Genomic DNA, 21,440 nt, shown 5'->3' on the forward strand with positions numbered 1-21,440 from the left:
TTGCAATAAACGATCTAAAATTGTGCATTGAAAAATATAAGCTATGGACTTGCATTGCAATGCATTGCATACCAGAACTAACTCATTCCCATGTGCATTAAAGAGATGACATATGTGTTTTTGCATTGCAATGAACGATCTAAAATTGTGCATTGAAAAATATAAGCTATGCACTTGCATTGCATTGCATTTTATTGCATTGCATTGCATTGCATTGCATTGCATTGCATTGCATTGCATTGCATTGCATTGCATTGCATTGCATTGCATAGCATTGCATAGCATTGCATAGCATAGCATTGCATAGCATTGCATAGCATTGCATAGCATTGCATAGCATTGCATAGCATTGCATAGCATTGCATAGCATTGCATAGCATTGCATAGCATTGCATAGCATTGCATTGCATTGCATAGCATTGCATTGCATAGCATTGCATAGCATTGCATACCAGAACTAACTCATTCCCATGTGCATTAAAGAGATGACATATGTGTTTTTGCATTGCAATAAACGATCTAAAATTGTGAATTGAAAAATATAAGTTATGCACTTGCATTGCATTGCATTTTATTGCATTGCATTTTATTGCATTGCATTGCATTGCATTGCATTTTATTGCATTGCATTGCATTGCATTGCATTTTATTGCATTGCATTGCATTTTATTGCATTGCATTGCATTTTATTGCATTGCATTGCATTGCATTGCATTGCATTGCATTGCATTGCATTGCATTTTATTGCATTGCATTGCATTTTATTGCATTGCATTGCATTTTATTGCATTGCATTGCATTGCATTTTATTGCATTGCATTGCATTGCATTGCATTGCATTGCATTGCATTGCATTGCATTTTATTGCATTGCATTGCATTGCATACCAGAACTAACTCATTCCCATGTGCATTAAAGAGATGACATATGTGTTTTTGCATTGCAATAAACGATCTAAAATTGTGAATTGAAAAATATAAGTTATGCACTTGCATTTTATTGCATTGCATTGCATTGCATTTTATTGCATTGCATTGCATTGCATTGCATTGCATTGCATTGCATTGCATTTTATTGCATTGCATTGCATTTTATTGCATTGCATTTTATTGCATTGCATTGCATTTTATTGCATTGCATTGCATTGCATTGCATTGCATTGCATTGCATTGCATTGCATTGCATTTTATTGCATTGCATTGCATTACATTGCATTTTATTGCATTGCATTGCATTGCATACCAGAACTAACTCATTCCCGTGTGCATTAAAGAGATGAAATATGTTTGTTGCATTGCAATAAACGATCTAAAATTGTTCATTGAAAAATATAAGCTATGAACTTGCATTGCATAGCATTGCATACCAGAACTAACTCATTCCCATGTGCATTAAAGAGATGACATATGTGTTTTTGCATTGCAATAAACGATCTAAAATTGTGAATTGAAAAATATAAGTTATGCACTTGCATTGCATTGCATTTTATTGCATTGCATTGCATTGCATTGCATTGCATTGCATTTTATTGCATTGCATTGCATTGCATTGCATTGCATTTTATTGCATTGCATTGCATTTTATTCCATAGCATTGCATTGCATTGCATTGCATTGCATTGCATTGCATTGCATTGCATTTTATTGCATTGCATAGCATTGCATACCAGAACTAACTCATTCCCATGTGCATTAAAGAGATGACATATGTGTTTTTGCATTGCAATAAACGATCTAAAATTGTGAATTGAAAAATATAAGTTATGCACTTGCATTTCATTGCATTTCATTGCATTGCATTGCATTGCATTGCATTGCATTGCATTGCATTGCATTGCATTTTATTGCATTGCATTGCATTGCATTGCATTGCATTTTATTGCATTGCATTGCATTGCATTGTATTGCATTTTATTGCATTGCATTGCATTTTATTGCATTGCATTTTATTGCATTGCATTGCATTGCATTGCATTTTATTGCATTGCATTGCATTTTATTGCATTGCATTGCATTGCATACCAGAACTAACTCATTCCCGTGTGCATTAAAGAGATGACATATGTTTGTTGCATTTCAATTGCACAAACAATCAAACTTTGTGCATTGAAAAATAACATATTGTAATTGCATACCAGAACTAACTAATTCCTATGTGCATTAAAGAGATGACATATGTGTTTTTGCATTGCAATAAACGATCTAAATTTGTGCATTGAAAAATATAAGCTATGCACTTGCGTTGCAATGCATTGCATACCAGAACTAACTCATTCCCATGTGCATTAAAGAGATGACATATGTGTTTTTGCATTGCAATGAACGATCTAAAATTGTGCATTGAAAAATATAAGCTATGCACTTGCATTGCATTGCATTGCATTGCATTGCATTGCATACCAGAACTAACTCATTCCCATGTGCATTAAAGGATAACATATGTTTGTTGCATTGCAATTGTACAAACGATCTAACTTTGCGCATTGAAAAATAACATATAAGCTATGCACTTGTTTCATTGCATACCAGAACTAACTCATTCCCATGTGCATTAAGGAGATGACATATGTGTCTTTGCGTTGCAATAAACGATCTAAAATTGTGCATTGAAAAATATAAGCTATGCACTTGAATTAAAGAAATTAACATCTGTTGTTGCATTGCACAAACGATCTAACTTTGTGCATTGAAAAATAAAATACAATCCACTCATTGCATACCAGAACTAACTCATTCCCATGTGCATTAAAGAGACAACATATGTTGTTGAATTGCATTGCACAAACAATCTAACTTTGTGCATTGACAAAAAACATTCCCATGTCCATTAAAGAGATTAACATATAAGCTATGAGTGCATTGCATACATACAGTAACTAACTCGTTCCGATTGTGCATTGAAGAGATACCATTTTTGGAGTAACATTCCATTGCATAAAAGATCTAAATTATATAGTTAGATATAACAATACATTATTATTGAACGCATCATTATTAGATCGTGTTATCTTTTCCTTGCACATGAGGTATGTTATTTGTAATAACATACCTCATGTTATTTATTTATTTTTTTGCATTGCATTGCATTGCATTGCATTGCATTGCATTTTATTGCATTGCATTGCATTGCAATGCATTTTATTGCATTGCATTGCATTGCATTGCATTGTATTGCATTTTATTGCATTGCATTGCATTGCATTGCATTTTATTGCATTGCATTGCATTGTATTGCATTTTATTGCATTGCATTTTATTGCATTGCATTTTATTGCATTGCATTGCATTGCATTTTATTGCATTGCATTGCATTTTATTGCATTGCATTGCATTGCATACCAGAACTAACTCATTCCCGTGTGCATTAAAGAGATGACATATGTTTGTTGCATTTCAATTGCACAAACAATCAAACTTTGTGCATTGAAAAATAACATATTGTAATTGCATACCAGAACTAACTAATTCCTATGTGCATTAAAGAGATGACATATGTGTTTTTGCATTGCAATAAACGATCTAAATTTGTGCATTGAAAAATATAAGCTATGCACTTGCGTTGCAATGCATTGCATACCAGAACTAACTCATTCCCATGTGCATTAAAGAGATGACATATGTGTTTTTGCATTGCAATGAACGATCTAAAATTGTGCATTGAAAAATATAAGCTATGCACTTGCATTGCATTGCATTGCATTGCATTGCATTGCATACCAGAACTAACTCATTCCCATGTGCATTAAAGGATAACATATGTTTGTTGCATTGCAATTGTACAAACGATCTAACTTTGCGCATTGAAAAATAACATATAAGCTATGCACTTGTTTCTTTGCATACCAGAACTAACTCATTCCCATGTGCATTAAGGAGATGACATATGTGTCTTTGCGTTGCAATAAACGATCTAAAATTGTGCATTGAAAAATATAAGCTATGCACTTGAATTAAAGAAATTAACATCTGTTGTTGCATTGCACAAACGATCTAACTTTGTGCATTGAAAAATAAAATACAATCCACTCATTGCATACCAGAACTAACTCATTCCCATGTGCATTAAAGAGACAACATATGTTGTTGAATTGCATTGCACAAACAATCTAACTTTGTGCATTGACAAAAAACATTCCCATGTCCATTAAAGAGATTAACATATAAGCTATGAGTGCATTGCATACATACAGTAACTAACTCGTTCCGATTGTGCATTGAAGAGATACCATTTTTGGAGTAACATTCCATTGCATAAAAGATCTAAATTATATAGTTAGATATAACAATACATTATTATTGAACGCATCATTATTAGATCGTGTTATCTTTTCCTTGCACATGAGGTATGTTATTTGTAACGCAGAAGCTAATGCAATTTCCCGTCAATGCAAAAATGAATAAGTTAGTTGTTGTTGTATAGTTATATGTGTCATAGCAGGTATACAGAGGTCCCTCTTTGACCTACTGAACATATTTCTGTCCAAAGAGTTCTTTGGACAGAGGACCCTGGTTTTAAACCTCAGAAGGACATAGGCTATAGAATCCTACTGATGTTACATTACCCATACAAAACTCAATTTTTGACCTACTAAACATGTTTCTGCCAAGAGACCATGAATATTAACTTACTCAAATATACTCAAATACAGTCCATATTTGACCTATTGAACACTATTTTGGCCCAACAGTCCTCAAAATGTTTTTACTATTATAAACTTTTAGACTCCTTCTGATGTTAAATCAGCCACAGAGAAGTCCATATTTCAACTACTGAACATATTACTGGAAAAAGATTTCTCGATCTTGAACTTTCTAAACACACTCATAGACTCCTTCTGATGGTTCATACGCCATTTCGAATTCCTTATCTGACATATTTCTGGTCAATGGGTCCTCAAAAGTTTTTAAAATATATACACTCACAGACTACTTCTGATGTTAAATCAAGCATACAGAGGTCCATTTTTTACCTACTCAACATATTTCTGGCCAAAGAGTATTCAAACTTGAACTTTCTAAATATTCTTGTTGACTCGTTCGGATGTTATATCAGCCATAAATGTTTTACCAACTGAACATATTTCTGGCCACAAACCTTGAATATTAACTTACTAACTGACTTCTCTCAATATTAAATCAGGCAGAAAGTTGACAAATTTTTGACCTACTAATTACTGGAAAAAGAGTTCTGACTCCTTCTGATGCTTCATAAGCCATTTAGAAGTCTATAGTCCATATCTGAACTACTCAACATATTTTTGTCCAAAGAGTCTTTGAACATTAACTTTCAATGCATATGGACTCCTCTTGATAATACATTAGCCATACAAAAGTCCATATTTGACCAACTGAACATATTCTGGTCAAAGAGACCATGATCTTGAACTTTCTGTACATGCTCATTGACTGCTTCCGATGTATCTTCAGCCATACAGTAGTTCAAATGTTATATTTTGAACATATTTCAAGACACCTTGAATTTCTGGCCTAAGAGTCTATGAACTTGAACTTTCTATACATACTCATTGACAGTGCAATGCAGTATTTCAGATTTGACATATTGAACATATTTCTGACTGAAGCGTGATTGATCTTGAACTCTCTATTAATGATTATAGACTTTTTCAGGTAGTAGTACATCAGCCAGACAATTGTCCATATTTCACTATTGAACATATTTCTGGTCCAAGAGTCCATGAACTTGAACTTTCCATACCAGAATCGACCTACTGAAAATATTACTGGCCAAAGAGTCCTCGATCTTGAACTTTCTACTTATAGACTCCTTCTGATGCTTCATAAGCCCTTTAAAAGTCCAAATCTGACCTATTGAACTTATAGAAGCGTGATTGATCTTGAACTCTCTATTAATGATTATAGACTTTTTCAGGTAGTAGTACATCTGGTCAATGGGTCCTCAAAAGGTTTTAAGCGATATAAACTCATAGACTTATTCTGATGTTAAATCAGTAATACAGAGGCCCCTTTTTAAACTACTGAACATATTTCTGGCCTATGAGTTCTTGAACTTGAACTTTCTATACATACTCGTTGACTCCTTTTGAGGTTACGTCAGCCATAAAGAAGTCCATATTTGACCCAAGGAATATATTTCTGGCCAAAGAGTCCTCAATCTTGAACTTTCTATATAGACTCCTCCTGATGCTCCATAAGCCGTATAGAAGTCCATATTGAACTTATTTCTGGTCAAAGGGTCCTCAAAAGGTTTTAAGCGATATAAACTTGCGATCATTCTGATGTTAAATTGGTACTACAGAGGTCCCTTTTTGAACAGATGAACATATTTCTGACTTAAGAGTTCTTGAACTTTAACTTCCATATATACAGATTGACTTCTTGCGATGTTATAGTAGCCAGACAGGCGATAATTGACCCGCTGAAAATATTTCTGGTAAAACAGTCCTCGATTTTGAACTTTTTATACATGCTCATAGACTCCTTATGATGATTCATCAGCCACACAGCAGCCCATAAATTACCTACTGAACATTTTTCTGGCAAAAGAGTCCTCGATCTTGAACAATCAAAACACACTCATAGAATCTAGAATCTGATGTTTCTTCAGCCATGCAGTATTTCAGATTTGACTTATTGAACATATTTCTGACTGAAGCGTGATTGATCTTGAACTCTCTATTAATGATTATAGACTTTTTCAGGTAGTAGTACATTAGCCACACAATTGTCCATATTTCACTATTGAACATATTTCTGGTCCAAGAGTCCATGAACTTGTACTTTCCATACCAGAATCGACCTTCTGAAAATATTACTGGCCAAAGAGTCCTTGATCTTGAACTTTCTACTTATAGACTCCTTCTGATGCTTCATAAGCCCTTTAAAAGTCCAAATCTGACCTATTGAACTTATTTGTGGTCAATGGGTCCTCAAAAGGTTTTAAGCGATATAAACTCATAGACTTATTCTGATGTTAAATCAGTAATACAGAGGCCCCTTTTTGAACTACTGAACATATTTCTGGCCTAAGAGTTTATGAACTTTAACTTACTATAATATATACAGATTGACTTCTTGCGATGTTATATTAGCCAGACAGGAGTCCATAACTGAAAATATTTCTGGTAAAACAGTCCTTGATTTTGAACTTTCTATACATCCTCATTGACATTGCCATGCAGTATTTCAGATTTGACATACTGAATATATTTCTGACTGAAGCTTGATTGATCTTGAACTCTCTATTAATGATTATAGACTCTTTCAGGTAGTAGTACATCAGCCAGACAATTGTCCACATTTCACTATTGAACATATTTCTGGTCCAAGAGTCCATGAACTTTAACTTTCCATACCAGAATCGACCTACTGAAAATATTACTGGCCAAAGAGATCTTGAACTTGAACTTTCTATACATACTCGTTGACTCCTTTTAAGGTTATGTCAGCAATAAAGAAGTCCAAAATTGACCCAAGGAATATATTTCTGGCCAAAGAGTCCTCAATCTTGAACTTTCTATATAGACTCCTCCTGATGCTCCATAAGCCGTATAGAAGTTCATATCTGACCTATTGAACTTATTTCTGGTCAAAGGGTCCTCAAAAGGTTTTAAGCGAGATAAACTTATAGACTCATTCTGATGTTAAATTGGTTATACAGAGGCCCCTTTTTGAACTGATGAACATATTTCTGACCTAAGAGTTCTTGAACTTTAACTTACTATAATATATACAGATTGACTTCTTGCGATGTTATATTAGCCAGACAGGAGTCCATAACTGAAAATATTTCTGGTAAAACAGTCCTCGATTTTAAACTTTCTATACATACTCATTGACATTGCCATGCAGTATTTCAGATTTGACATACTGAACATATTTCTGACTGAAATAAGAAGAAATAAGAATAAAGAATAAAGAAGAAATAAAGACAAGATTGATCTTGAACTCTCTATTAATGATTATAGACTCTTTCAGGTAGTAGTACATCAGCCAGACAATTGTCCATATTTCACTATTGAACATATTTCTGGTCCAAGAGTCCATGAACTTTAACTTTCCATACCAGAATCGACCTACTGAAAATATTACTGGCCAAAGAGTCCTTGATCTTGAACTTTCTACTTATAGACTCCTTCTGATGCTTCATAATCCCTTTAAAAGTCCAAATCTGACCTATTGAACTTATTTGTGGTCAATGGGTCCTCAAAAGGTTTTAAGCGATATAAACTCATAGACTTATTCTGATGTTAAATCAGTAATACAGAGGCCCCTTTTTGAACTACTGAACATATTTCTGGCCTAAGAGTTTATGAACTTTAACTTACTATAATATATACAGATTGACTTCTTGCGATGTTATATTAGCCAGACAGGAGTCCATAACTGAAAATATTTCTGGTAAAACAGTCCTTGATTTTGAACTTTCTATACATCCTCATTGACATTGCCATGCAGTATTTCAGATTTGACATACTGAATATATTTCTGACTGAAGCGTGATTGATCTTGAACTCTCTATTAATGATTATAGACTCTTTCAGGTAGTAGTACATCAGCCAGACAATTGTCCACATTTCACTATTGAACATATTTCTGGTCCAAGAGTCCATGAACTTTAACTTTCCATACCAGAATCGACCTACTGAAAATATTACTGGCCAAAGAGATCTTGAACTTGAACTTTCTATACATACTCGTTGACTCCTTTTAAGGTTATGTCAGCAATAAAGAAGTCCAAAATTGACCCAAGGAATATATTTCTGGCCAAAGAGTCCTCAATCTTGAACTTTCTATATAGACTCCTCCTGATGCTCCATAAGCCGTATAGAAGTTCATATCTGACCTATTGAACTTATTTCTGGTCAAAGGGTCCTCAAAAGGTTTTAAGCGAGATAAACTTATAGACTCATTCTGATGTTAAATCGGTTATACAGAGGCCCCTTTTTGAACTGATGAACATATTTCTGACCTAAGAGTTCTTGAACTTTAACTTACTATAATATATACAGATTGACTTCTTGCGATGTTATATTAGCCAGACAGGAGTCCATAACTGAAAATATTTCTGGTAAAACAGTCCTCGATTTTAAACTTTCTATACATACTCATTGACATTGCCATGCAGTATTTCAGATTTGACATACTGAACATATTTCTGACTGAAATAAGAAGAAATAAGAATAAAGAATAAAGAAGAAATAAAGACAAGATTGATCTTGAACTCTCTATTAATGATTATAGACTCTTTCAGGTAGTAGTACATCAGCCAGACAATTGTCCATATTTCACTATTGAACATATTTCTGGTCCAAGAGTCCATGAACTTTAACTTTCCATACCAGAATCGACCTACTGAAAATATTACTGGCCAAAGAGTCCTTGATCTTGAACTTTCTACTTATAGACTCCTTCTGATGCTTCATAATCCCTTTAAAAGTCCAAATCTGACCTATTGAACTTATTTCTGGTCAATGGGTCCTCAAAAGGTTTTAAGCGATACAAACTCATAGACTTATTCTGATGTTAAATCAGTAATACAGAGGCCCCTTTTTGAACTACTGAACATATTTCTGGCCTAAGAGTTTATGAACTTGAACTTTCTATACATACTCGTTGACTCCTTTTGAGGTTATGTCAGATAAAGAAGTCCATATTTGACCCAAGGAATATATTTCTGGCCAAAGAGTCCTCAATATTGAACTTTATATATAGACTCCTCCTGATGTTCCATAAGCCGTATAGAAGTTCATATCTGACCTATTGAACTTATTTCTGGTCAAAGGGTCCTCAAAAGGTTTTAAGCGAGATAAACTTATAGACTCATTCTGATGTTAAATCGGTTATACAGAGGCCCCTTTTTGAACTGATGAACATATTTCTGGCCTAATAGTTCTTGAACTTGAATTTTCTATACATACTCGTTGACTCCTTTTAAGGTAATGTCAGCCATAAAGAAGTCCATATTTGACCCAAGGGATATATTTCTGGCCAAAGAGTCCTCAATCTTGAACTTTATATATAGACTCCTCCTGATGTTCCATAAGCCATATAGAAGTCCATATCTGACCTATTGAACATATTTCTGGTCAAAGGGTCCTCTAAAGGTTTGAAGCGAAATAAACTTATAGACTAATTCTGATGTTAAATCGGTTATACAGAGGCCCCTTTTTGAACTGATGAACATATTTCTGACCTAAGAGTTCTTGAACTTTAACTTACTATAATATATACTGATTGACTTCTTGCGATGTTATATTAGCCAGAGAGGAGTCCATAACTGAAAATATTTCTGGTAAAACAGTCCTCGATTTTGAACTTTCTATACATACTCATTGACATTGCCATGCAATATTTCAGATTTGACATATTAAACATATTTCTGACTGAAGCGTGATTGATCTTGAACTCTCTATTAATGATTATAGACTCTTTCAGGTAAGTACATCAGCCAGACAATTGTCCATATTTCATTATTGAACATATTTCTGGTCCAAGAGTCCATGAACTTGACCTTTCCATACCAGAATCGACCTACTGAAAATATTACTGGCCAAAGAGTCCTCGATCTTGAACTTTCTACTTATAGACTCCTTCTGATGCTTCATAAGCCCTTTAAAATTCCAAATCTGACCTATTGAACTTATTTCTGGTCAATGGGTCCTCAAAAGGTTTTAAGCGATATAAACTCATAGACTTATTCTGATGTGAAATCAGTAATAAAGAGGCCCCTTTTCTAACTACTGAACATATTTCTGGCCTAAGAGTTCTTGAACTTTCTATACATACTTGTTGACTCCTTTTGAGGTTATGTTAGCCATAAAGAAGTCCATAATTGACCCAAGGAATTTATTTCTGGCCAAAGAGTCCTCAATCTTGATTTTTCTATATAGACTCCTCCTGATGCTCCATAAGCCGTATAGAAGTCCATATTGAACTTATTTCTGATCAAAGGGTCCTCAAAAGGTTTTAAGCGATATAAGCTTGCGATCATTCTGATGTTAAATCGGTAATACAGAGGTCCCTTTTTGAACAGATGAACATATTTCTGACTTAAGAGTTCTTGAACTTTAACTTCCATATATACAGATTGACTTCTTGCGATGTTATAGTAGCCCGGCAGGCTATAATTTACCCGCTGAAAAAATTTCTGGTAAAACAGTCCTCGATTTTGAACTTTTTATACATGCTCATAGACTCCTTATGATGATTCATCAGCCACACAGCAGCCCATAAATTATCTACTGAACATTTTTCTAGCAAAAGAGTCCTCGATCTTGAACAATCAAAACACACTCATAGACTCTAGAATCTGATGTTTCTTCAGCCATGCAGTATTTCAGATTTGACTTATTGAACATATTTCTGACTGAAGCGTGATTGATCTTGAACTCTCTATTAATGATTATAGACTCTTTCAGGTAGTAGTACATCAGCCAGACAATTGTCCATATTTCACTATTGAACATATTTCTTGTCCAAGAGTCCATGAACTTGAACTTTCCATACCAGAATCGACCTACTGAAAATATTACTGGCCAAAGAGTCCTCGATCTTGAACTTTTTACTTATAGACTCCTTCTGATGCTTCATAAGCCCTTTAAAAGTCCAAATCTGACCTATTGAACACTATTTTGGCCAAACAGTCCTCAAAATGTTTTTACTATTATAAACTTTTAGACTCCTTCTGATGTTAAATCAGCCACAGAGAAGTCCATATTTCAACTACTGAACATATTACTGGAAAAAGATTTCTCGATCTTGAACTTTCTAAACACACTCATAGACTCCTTCTGATGGTTCATAAGCCATTTCGAATTCCTTATCTGACATATTTCTGGTCAATGGGTCCTCAAAAGGTTTTAAAATATATACACTCACAGACTACTTCTGATGTTAAATCAAGCATACAGAGGTCCATTTTTTACCTACTCAACATATTTCTGGCCAAAGAGTATTCGAACTTGAACTTTCTAAATATTCTTGTTGACTCGTTCGGATGTTATATCAGCCATAAATGTTTTACCAACTGAACATATTTCTGGCCACAAACCTTGAATATTAACTTACTAACTGACTTCTCTCAATATTAAATCAGGCAGAAAGTTGACAAATTTTTGACCTACTAATTACTGGAAAAAGAGTTCTGACTCCTTCTGATGCTTCATAAGTCATTTAGAAGTCCATAGTCCATATCTGAACTACTCAACATATTTTTGTCCAAAGAGTCTTTGAACATTAACTTTCAATGCATATGGACTCCTCTTGATAATACATTAGCCATACAAAAGTCCATATTTGACCAACTGAACATATTCTGGTCAAAGAGACCATGATCTTGAACTTTCTGTACATGCTCATTGACTGCTTCCGATGTATCTTCAGCCATACAGTAGTTCAAATGTTATATTTTGAACATATTTCAAGACACCTTGAATTTCTGGCCTAAGAGTCTATGAACTTGAACTTTCTATACATACTCATTGACAGTGCAATGCAGTATTTCAGATCTGACATATTGAACATATTTCTGACTGAAGCGTGATTGATCTTGAACTCTCTATTAATGATTATAGACTTTTTCAGGTAGTAGTACATCAGCCAGACAATTGTCCATATTTCACTATTGAACATATTTCTGGTCCAAGAGTCCATGAACTTGAACTTTCCATACCAGAATCGACCTACTGAAAATATTACTGGCCAAAGAGTCCTCGATCTTGAACTTTCTACTTATAGACTCCTTCTGATGCTTCATAAGCCCTTTAAAAGTCCAAATCTGACCTATTGAACTTATTTGTGGTCAATGGGTCCTCAAAAGGTTTTAAGCGATATAAACTCATAGACTTATTCTGATGTTAAATCAGTAATACAGAGGCCCCTTTTTGAACTACTGAACATATTTCTGGCATAAGAGTCTATGAACTTGAACTTTCTATACATACTCGTTGACTCCTTTTGAGGTTATGTCAGCCATAAAGAAGTCCATATTTGACCCAAGGAATATATTTCTGGTCCAAGAGTCCATGAACTTGAACTTTCCACACCAGAATCGACCTACTGAAAATATTATTGGCCAAAGAGATCTTGAACTTGAACTTTCTATACATACTCGTTGACTCCTTTTAAGGTTATGTCACCCATAAAGAAGTCCATAATTGACCCAAGGAATATATTTCTGGCCAAAGAGTCCTCAATCTTGAACTTTCTATATAGACTCCTCCTGATGCTCCATAAGCCGTATAGAAGTTCATATCTGACCTATTGAACTTATTTCTGGTCAAAGGGTCCTCAAAAGGTTTTAAGCGATATAAACTTGCGATCAATTTGATGTTAAATCGGTACTACAGAGGTCCCTTTTTGAACAGATGAACATATTTCTGACTTAAGAGTTCTTGAACTTTAACTTCCATATATCCAGATTGACTTCTTGCGATGTTATAGTAGCAAGACAGGTCCAAGAGTCCATGAACTTGAACTTTCCATACCAGAATCGACCTACTGAAAATATTACTGGCCAAAGAGTCCTCGATCTTGAACTTTCTACTTATAGACTCCTTCTGATGCTTCAAAAGCACTTTAAAAGTCCAAATCTGACCTATTGAACTTATAGAAGCGTGATTGATCTTGAACTCTCTATTATTGATTATAGACTTTTTCAGGAAGTAGTACATCTGGTCAATGGGTCCTCAAAAGGTTTTAAGCGATATAAACTCATAGACTTATTCTGATGTTAAATCAGTAATACAGAGGCCCCTTTTTAAACTACTGAACATATTTCTGGCCTAAGAGTTCTTGAACTTGAACTTTCTATACATACTCGTTGACTCCTTTTGAGGTTACGTCAGCCATAAAGAAGTCCATATTTGACCCAAGGAATATATTTCTGGGCAAAGAGTCCTCAATATTGAACTTTCTATATAGACTCCTCCTGATGCTCCATAAGCTGTATAGAAGTCCATATTGAACTTATTTCTGGTCAAAGGGTCCTCAAAAGGTTTTAAGCGATATAAACTTGCGATCATTCTGATGTTAAATTGGTACTACAGAGGTCCCTTTTTGAACAGATGAACATATTTCTGACTTAAGAGTTCTTGAACTTTAACTTCCATATATACAGATTGACTTCTTGCGATGTTATAGTAGCCAGACAGGCTATAATTGACCCGCTGAAAATATTTCTGGTAAAACAGTTCTCGATTTTGAACTTTTTATACATGCTCATGGACTCCTATGATGATTCATCAGCCACACAGCAGCCCATAAATTACCTACTGAACATTTTTCTGAAAAAAGAGTCCTCGATCTTGAACAATCAAAACACACTCATAGACTCTAGAATCTGATGTTTCTTCAGCCATGCAGTATTTCAGATTTGACTTATTGAACATATTTCTGACTGAAGTGTGATTGATCTTGAACTCTCTATTAATGATTATAGACTTTTTCAGGTAGTAGTACATTAGCCAGACAATTGTCCATATTTCACTATTGAACATATTTCTGGTCCAAGAGTCCATGAACTTGAACTTTCCATACCAGAATCGACCTTATGAAAATATTACTGGCCAAAGAGTCCTTGATCTTGAACTTTCTACTTATAGACTCCTTCTGATGCTTCATAAGCTCTTTAAAATTCCAAATCTGACCCATTGAACTTATTTCTGGTCAATGGGTCCTCAAAAGGTTTTAAGCGATATAAACTCATAGACTTATTCTGATGTTAAATCAGTAATACAGAGGCCCCTTTTCTAACTACTGAACATATTTCTGGCCTAAGAGTTCTTGAACTTTCTATACATACTCGTTGACTCCTTTTGAGGTTTTGTTAGACATAAAGAAGTCCATAATTGACCCAAGGAATATATTTCTGGCCAAAGAGTCCTCAATCTTGATTTTTCTATATAGACTCCTCCTGATGATCCATAAGCCGTATAGAAGTCCATATTGAACTTATTTCTGATCAAAGGGTCCTCAAAAGGTTTTAACTGATATAAGCTTGCGATCATTCTGATGTTAAATCGGTAATACAGAGGTCCCTTTTTGAACAGATGAACATATTTCTGACTTAAGAGTTCTTGAACTTTAACTTCCATATATACAGATTGACTTCTTGCGATGTTATAGTAGCCAGACAAGCTATAATTTACCCGCTGAAAAAATTTCTGGTAAAACAGTCCTCGATTTTGAACTTTTTATACATGCTCATAGACTCCTTATGATGATTCATCAGCCACACAGCAGCCCATAAATTATCTACTGAACATTTTTCTAGCAAAAGAGTCCTCGATCTTGAACAATCAAAACACACTCATAGACTCTAGAATCTGATGTTTCTTCAGCCATGCAGTATTTCAGATTTGACTTATTGAACATATTTCTGACTGAAGCGTGATTGATCTTGAACTCTCTATTAATGATTATAGACTCTTTCAGGTAGTAGTACATCAGCCAGACAATTGTCCATATTTCACTATTGAACATATTTCTGGTCCAAGAGTCCATGAACTTGAACTTTCCATACCAGAATCGACCTACTGAAAATATTACTGGCCAAAGAGTCCTGTAGTGTTTGTCAGTCTGTTCAAGATGGCGCATGCTCTGCTGCGACAGCACGGCCTGTACTTTGTTTGACCCAGTTTTGATTTATCATTATTTTTCTTTAATTTTATTTTTCTTTAATTAGATTATTACTTTTGTGTTAAGCTACATTGGATGAATGAACAATGATTCCTCGTTACAAGGCGATTACCATTATTGCCCTAATCTTAACGGCATGGCTGATCTGCGGGAACCACGCACATACAACAGGCACCTGCAACAGGTTACTTACCTACAGCCGGGAGGAGCTCTTACTGCATCGGTCCTCATTGCCGTGTAACATCAAGCCTGATGTGGTTTTGCCACCGGAGCTCCGGCCAAGGAAAAGAGGAAGACGTGGAGGCATTCGCTGCAGAATCAGGAAACGTCCATTTAAACCTCCTCTTCCCTCCATCATACTATCAAATGTACGCTCACTTCGTAATAAAATTGACTTGTTGCATGCCAGATGTCGACTGGAAAGGGCCTTTAGGGATATTTGCATCATAGCCCTGTCGGAGACATGGCTAGACCAGTCAATCTCGGATGCTGAAGTCAGTCTGGACAATTTCACAATAATCAGGGCAGACAGAACCGAGCAATCGGGGAAGACGCGCGGCGGCGGGGTATGTTTATACATTAACAACAGGTGGTGCAGTAACATTAAAATTCATCACAAGTCATGCACAGCCGACTTGGAGATATTAACTGTGTCCCTTCGCCCTTATTACCTGCCTCGGGAATTCCCTGTTGTTGTGGTCAGCTGTGTTTACGTACCCCCCAGCGCTAATATCAACACAGCAGCGGAGCTCATGGCCAGGGATGCTAATGATAAGTTATCCAGGTATCCCGGCGCTCCACTGTTTATTCTGGGGGACTTCAATAAATGCAAGCTGGATTGTGTGTTGCCATCTTTCCAACAGTATGTGGACATCCCGACCAGGCGGGCAAACATCCTGGATATGTGTTACGGCAATGTAACCGATGCATTCCGTACGTGTTCATACCCCCCGCTGGGAGCAGCTGATCATAACATTGTGTCTCTACTCCCGTTGTACAAACAACAACTGAAACAGCATAGACCACAAAAATACAGCGCCCCGCAGTGGTCAGATGATGCTATCACCTGCCTACAGGGCTCCTTGGCATGTACAGATTGGGACATTTTTGACGGGAATTTGAATGAGAAAGCTTCTGTTATTACTGACTATATAAATTTTTGTGTAAAAACATGCATACCTGTCAAAATAGTGAGGAGATATCCCAATTCCAAGCCATGGATTACCCCTCAAATAAAACAGTGTCTTAAAGATAAACATAAAGCCTTCAGAGAGAAGAATTGGGCTAACCTGAAACTGGCAACCCGTAATATAAAGAATGAAATATTCAGAGCAAAACTGAAATACAAGGACAAATTGGAAAATGAGTTTTCCAATATGAACACAAAACAGGCGTTTCAGACAGTCCGGACAATAACAGGATGTGAACCCAAAAACATCTCATGTGCAAACACTGTAGTCGACCAAGCACTATTTGTAAGAGAACTAAATGCTTTCTATGCTCGATTTGACAAACAGGATTTTTCAACTGAATGTGAAATTCTCTTGAGATCCTTACCTCCTCCAGACCCTGATGAATTGCCACCATTCAGTGTGGAGGAAGTGAGAAGTCAGCTCAGCAGATGTAAGCTGGGCAAGGCCCCGGGTCCCGACAACATCTCGGCGCAGGTGCTGAAGAACTGCGCTCAGGAGCTCTCATCTATTTTCCACTCACTTTTCAGTGAGGCTTATCTAACTGCTACCATACCTTTCATATGGAAAAAGTCCATTATAATTCCGGTCCCCAAAAGGCCACGGCCCAGTGAGCTCAACCAATACCGACCTGTTGCCCTCACATCTATAATTATGAAATGCCTGGAAAAGTTGCTGCTGAAAACCATCTTGCCAGCTGTTAACCCACAACTGGAACCCCTTCAGTTTGCCTATAAGGCTAAAAGGGGCACCGAGGATGCTGTAGCCTGTCTGCTGCATCTCCTCCTTCAGCACCTGGACTCTCCAGGCAATTTTGTCCGGATACTTTTTGTAGACTTCAGCTCTGCCTTTAATTCCATCCAAAGACATCTGATGATTCAAAAACTGTATCACCTCAACATTTCTACTCGACTGATTCAGTTCATACACAACTTTCTTAGCGACAGGCAGCAAGTAGTACGGATGGGCTCAACTACATCTTCTGCTCTCACCATCAACACTGGAGCACCGCAGGGCTGTGTGTTAAGTCCTTTTTTGTATACACTTTACACAAATGACAATATTAGTCCATTATCCAACATCAAATATTTAAAATACTCAGATGACACAGCTATCCTAGCCCTGCTCAGAGATAACAAATCCATTATGGATTATCACACCACTGTTATGCACTTTGTCCAGTGGTGTGAGGATAACTATCTGAACCTAAATATTAGCAAGACAAAAGAGCTGATAGTCAACCCCTTGTTACCACAGTGTCCTGTTGTTATCCATAATCAGAGAGTCGAAATAGTGGATAGTTTCAAATATCTGGGAGTAACAATAGATAACAACCTTTCCTTTGATCAGCACATCACGGACATACATAAGAGAAGTCATCAAAGAATGTCAGTTATTCGAAAGCTCAAAGGACTAAATGTTACTCCTCGTTTGCTACTGCTACTTTATCAAAGCATTATTCAGCCAATCTTATTGTACTGTTCTGTCTGTTTTTTCAATTTGCTTTCAGTCAAAAACCGGACCAAACTAACAAAGGTGTCTAATATTGCTTCAAAAGTTATAGGTCTTCCAACACTTAACCTTACAGAACTCAATAACAGAGCTATCACACGCATTGCAACTTCAATAGAACAAGACTCCACACATCCACTGAATGAGTTTTTAACCCTACTGCCATCAAGGCGTAGGTACAGGACCCTGAGGTGCAGGAAGGCTCGGTTTGGAAGAAGTCTGATTCCCGCAGTCATCACATGCCTCAATAACCGCCGTCGCTGAGTGTTATCCTTTATTTTTTATTTTATTTTTATTATTATTATGGTATTATGTTCATTTGTATTATATTGTGTATGCTGTGTGTCAAACAAGTGCAGTACTGTGGAAAAGAATTTCCCCATGGGGGACAATAAAGTTAAACTTAAAGTTAAGTTAAAGTTAAGTTATTTGACCCAAGGAATATATTTCTGGTCCAAGAGTCCATGAACTTGAACTTTCCATACCAGAATCGACCTACTGAAAATATTATTGGCCAAAGAGATCTTGAACTTGAACTTTCTATACATACTCGTTGACTCCTTTTAAGGTTATGTCACCCATAAAGAAGTCCATAATTGACCCAAGGAATATATTTCTGGCCAAAGAGTCCTCAATCTTGAACTTTCTATATAGACTCCTCCTGATGCTCCATAAGCCGTATAGAAGTTCATATCTGACCTATTGAACTTATTTCTGGTCAAAGGGTCCTCAAAAGGTTTTAAGCGATATAAACTTGCGATCAATTTGATGTTAAATCGGTACTACAGAGGTCCCTTTTTGAACAGATGAACATATTTCTGACTTAAGAGTTCTTGAACTTTAACTTCCATATATCCAGATTGACTTCTTGCGATGTTATAGTAGCAAGACAGGCTATAATTGACCTGCTGAAAATATTTCTGGTAAAACAGTTCTCGATTTTGAACTTTTTATACATGCTCATAGACTCCTTATGATGATTCATCAGCCACACAGCAGCCCATAAATTACCTACTGAACATTTTTCTGGCAAAAGAGTCCTTGATCTTGAACAATCAAAACACACTCATAGACTCTAGATTCTGATGTTTCTTCAGCCATGCAGTATTTCAGATTTGACTTATTGAACATATTTCTGACTGAATCGTGATTGATCTTAAAACTCTCTATTAATGATTATCGACTCTTTCAGGTAGTAGTACATCGGCCAGACAATTGTCCATATTTAACTATTGAACATATTTCTGGTCCAAGAGTCCATGAACTTGAACTTTCCATACCAGAATCGACCTACTGAAAATATTACTGGCCAAAGAGTCCTCGATCTTGAACTTTCTACTTATAGACTCCTTCTGATGCTTCATAAGCACTTTAAAAGTCCAAATCTGACCTATTGAACTTATAGAAGCGTGATTGATCTTGAACTCTCTATTAATGATTATAGACTTTTTCAGGTAGTAGTACATCTGGTCAATGGGTCCTCAAAAGGTTTTAAGCGATATAAACTCATAGACTTATTCTGATGTTTAATCAGTAATACAGAGGCCCCTTTTTAAACTACTGAACATATTTCTGACCTAAGCGTTCTTGAACTTGAACTTTCTATACATACTCGTTGACTCCTTTTGAGGTTACGTCAGCCATAAAGACGTCCATATTTGACCCTAGGAATATATTTCTGGCCATAGAGTCCTCAATATTGAACTTTCTATATAGACTCCTCCTGATGCTCCATAAGCCGTATAGAAGTCCATATTGAACTTATTTCTGGTCAAAGGGTCCTCAAAAGGTTTTAAGCGATATAAACTTGCGATCATTCTGATGTTAAATTGGTACTACAGAGGTCCCTTTTTGAACAGATGAACATATTTCTGACTTAAGAGTTCTTGAACTTTAACTTCCATATATACAGATTGACTTCTTGCGATGTTATAGTAGCCAGACAGGCTATAATTTACCCGCTGAAAAAATTTCTGGTAAAACAGTCCTCGATTTTGAACTTTTTATACATGCTCATAGACTCCTTATGATGATTCATCAGCCACACAGCAGCCCATAAATTACCTACTGAAAATTTTTCTGGCAAAAGAGTCCTCGATCTTGAACAATCAAAACACACTCATAGACTCTAGAATCTGATGTTTCTTCAGCCATGCAGTATTTCAGATTTGACTTATTGAACATATTTCTGACTGAAGCGTCATTGATCTTGAACTCTCTATTAATGATTATAGACTTTTTCAGGTAGTAGTACATCAGCCAGACAATTGTCAATATTTCACTATTGAACATATTTCTGGTCCAAGAGTCCATGAACTTTAACTTTCCATACCAGAATCGACCTACTGAAAATATTACTGGCCAAAGAGATCTTGAACTTGAACTTTCTATACATACTCGTTGACTCCTTTTAAGGTTATGTCAGCCATAAAGAAGTCGATAATTGACCCAAGGAATATATTTCTGGCCAAAGAGTCCTCAATCTTGAACTTTCTATATAGACTCCTCCTGATGCTCCATAAGCCGTATAGAAGTTCATATCTGACCTATTGAACTTATTTCTGGTCAAAGGGTCCTCAAAAGGTTTTAAGCGATATAAACTTGCGATCAATTTGATGTTAAATCGGTACTACAGAGGTCCCTTTTTGAACAGATGAACATATTTCTGACTTAAGAGTTCTTGAACTTTAACTTCCATATATCCAGATTGACTTCTTGCGATGTTATAGTAGCAAGACAGGCTATAATTGACCTGCTGAAAATATTTCTGGTAAAACAGTTCTCGATTTTGAACTTTTTATACATGCTCATAGACTCCTTATGATGATTCATCAGCCACACAGCAGCCCATAAATTACCTACTGAACATTTTTCTGGCAAAAGAGTCCTTGATCTTGAACAATCAAAACACACTCATAGACTCTAGATTCTGATGTTTCTTCAGCCATGCAGTATTTCAGATTTGACTTATTGAACATATTTCTGACTGAATCGTGATTGATCTTAAACTCTCTATTAATGATTATCGACTCTTTCAGGTAGTAGTACATCGGCCAGACAATTGTCCATATTTAACTATTGAACATATTTCTGGTCCAAGAGTCCATGAACTTGAACTTTC

At 35.9% G+C, this 21,440-nt stretch overlaps 1 protein-coding gene across 1 annotated transcript; it reads left to right on the top strand.

The window, feature by feature from the left end:
* Positions 1-15,703: 15,703 nt before the first annotated feature.
* On the top strand, positions 15,704-18,703 carry LOC306987780 (uncharacterized protein; the record flags this gene model as incomplete). The annotated part of the gene is made up of 2 exons (XM_079592329.1): positions 15,704-17,825; positions 18,318-18,703. The coding sequence occupies 2 exons, from the start codon at positions 15,704-15,706 to the stop codon at positions 18,581-18,583; spliced, it is 2,388 nt and encodes a 795-aa protein (XP_079448455.1). The 3' UTR covers positions 18,584-18,703.
* Between the last annotated feature and the right edge of the window lie 2,737 nt (positions 18,704-21,440).

This window comes from Phoxinus phoxinus, assembly GCF_949152265.1.
Source record: "Phoxinus phoxinus genome assembly, chromosome: 2".
Taxonomy (NCBI): Eukaryota; Metazoa; Chordata; class Actinopteri; order Cypriniformes; family Leuciscidae; genus Phoxinus; species Phoxinus phoxinus.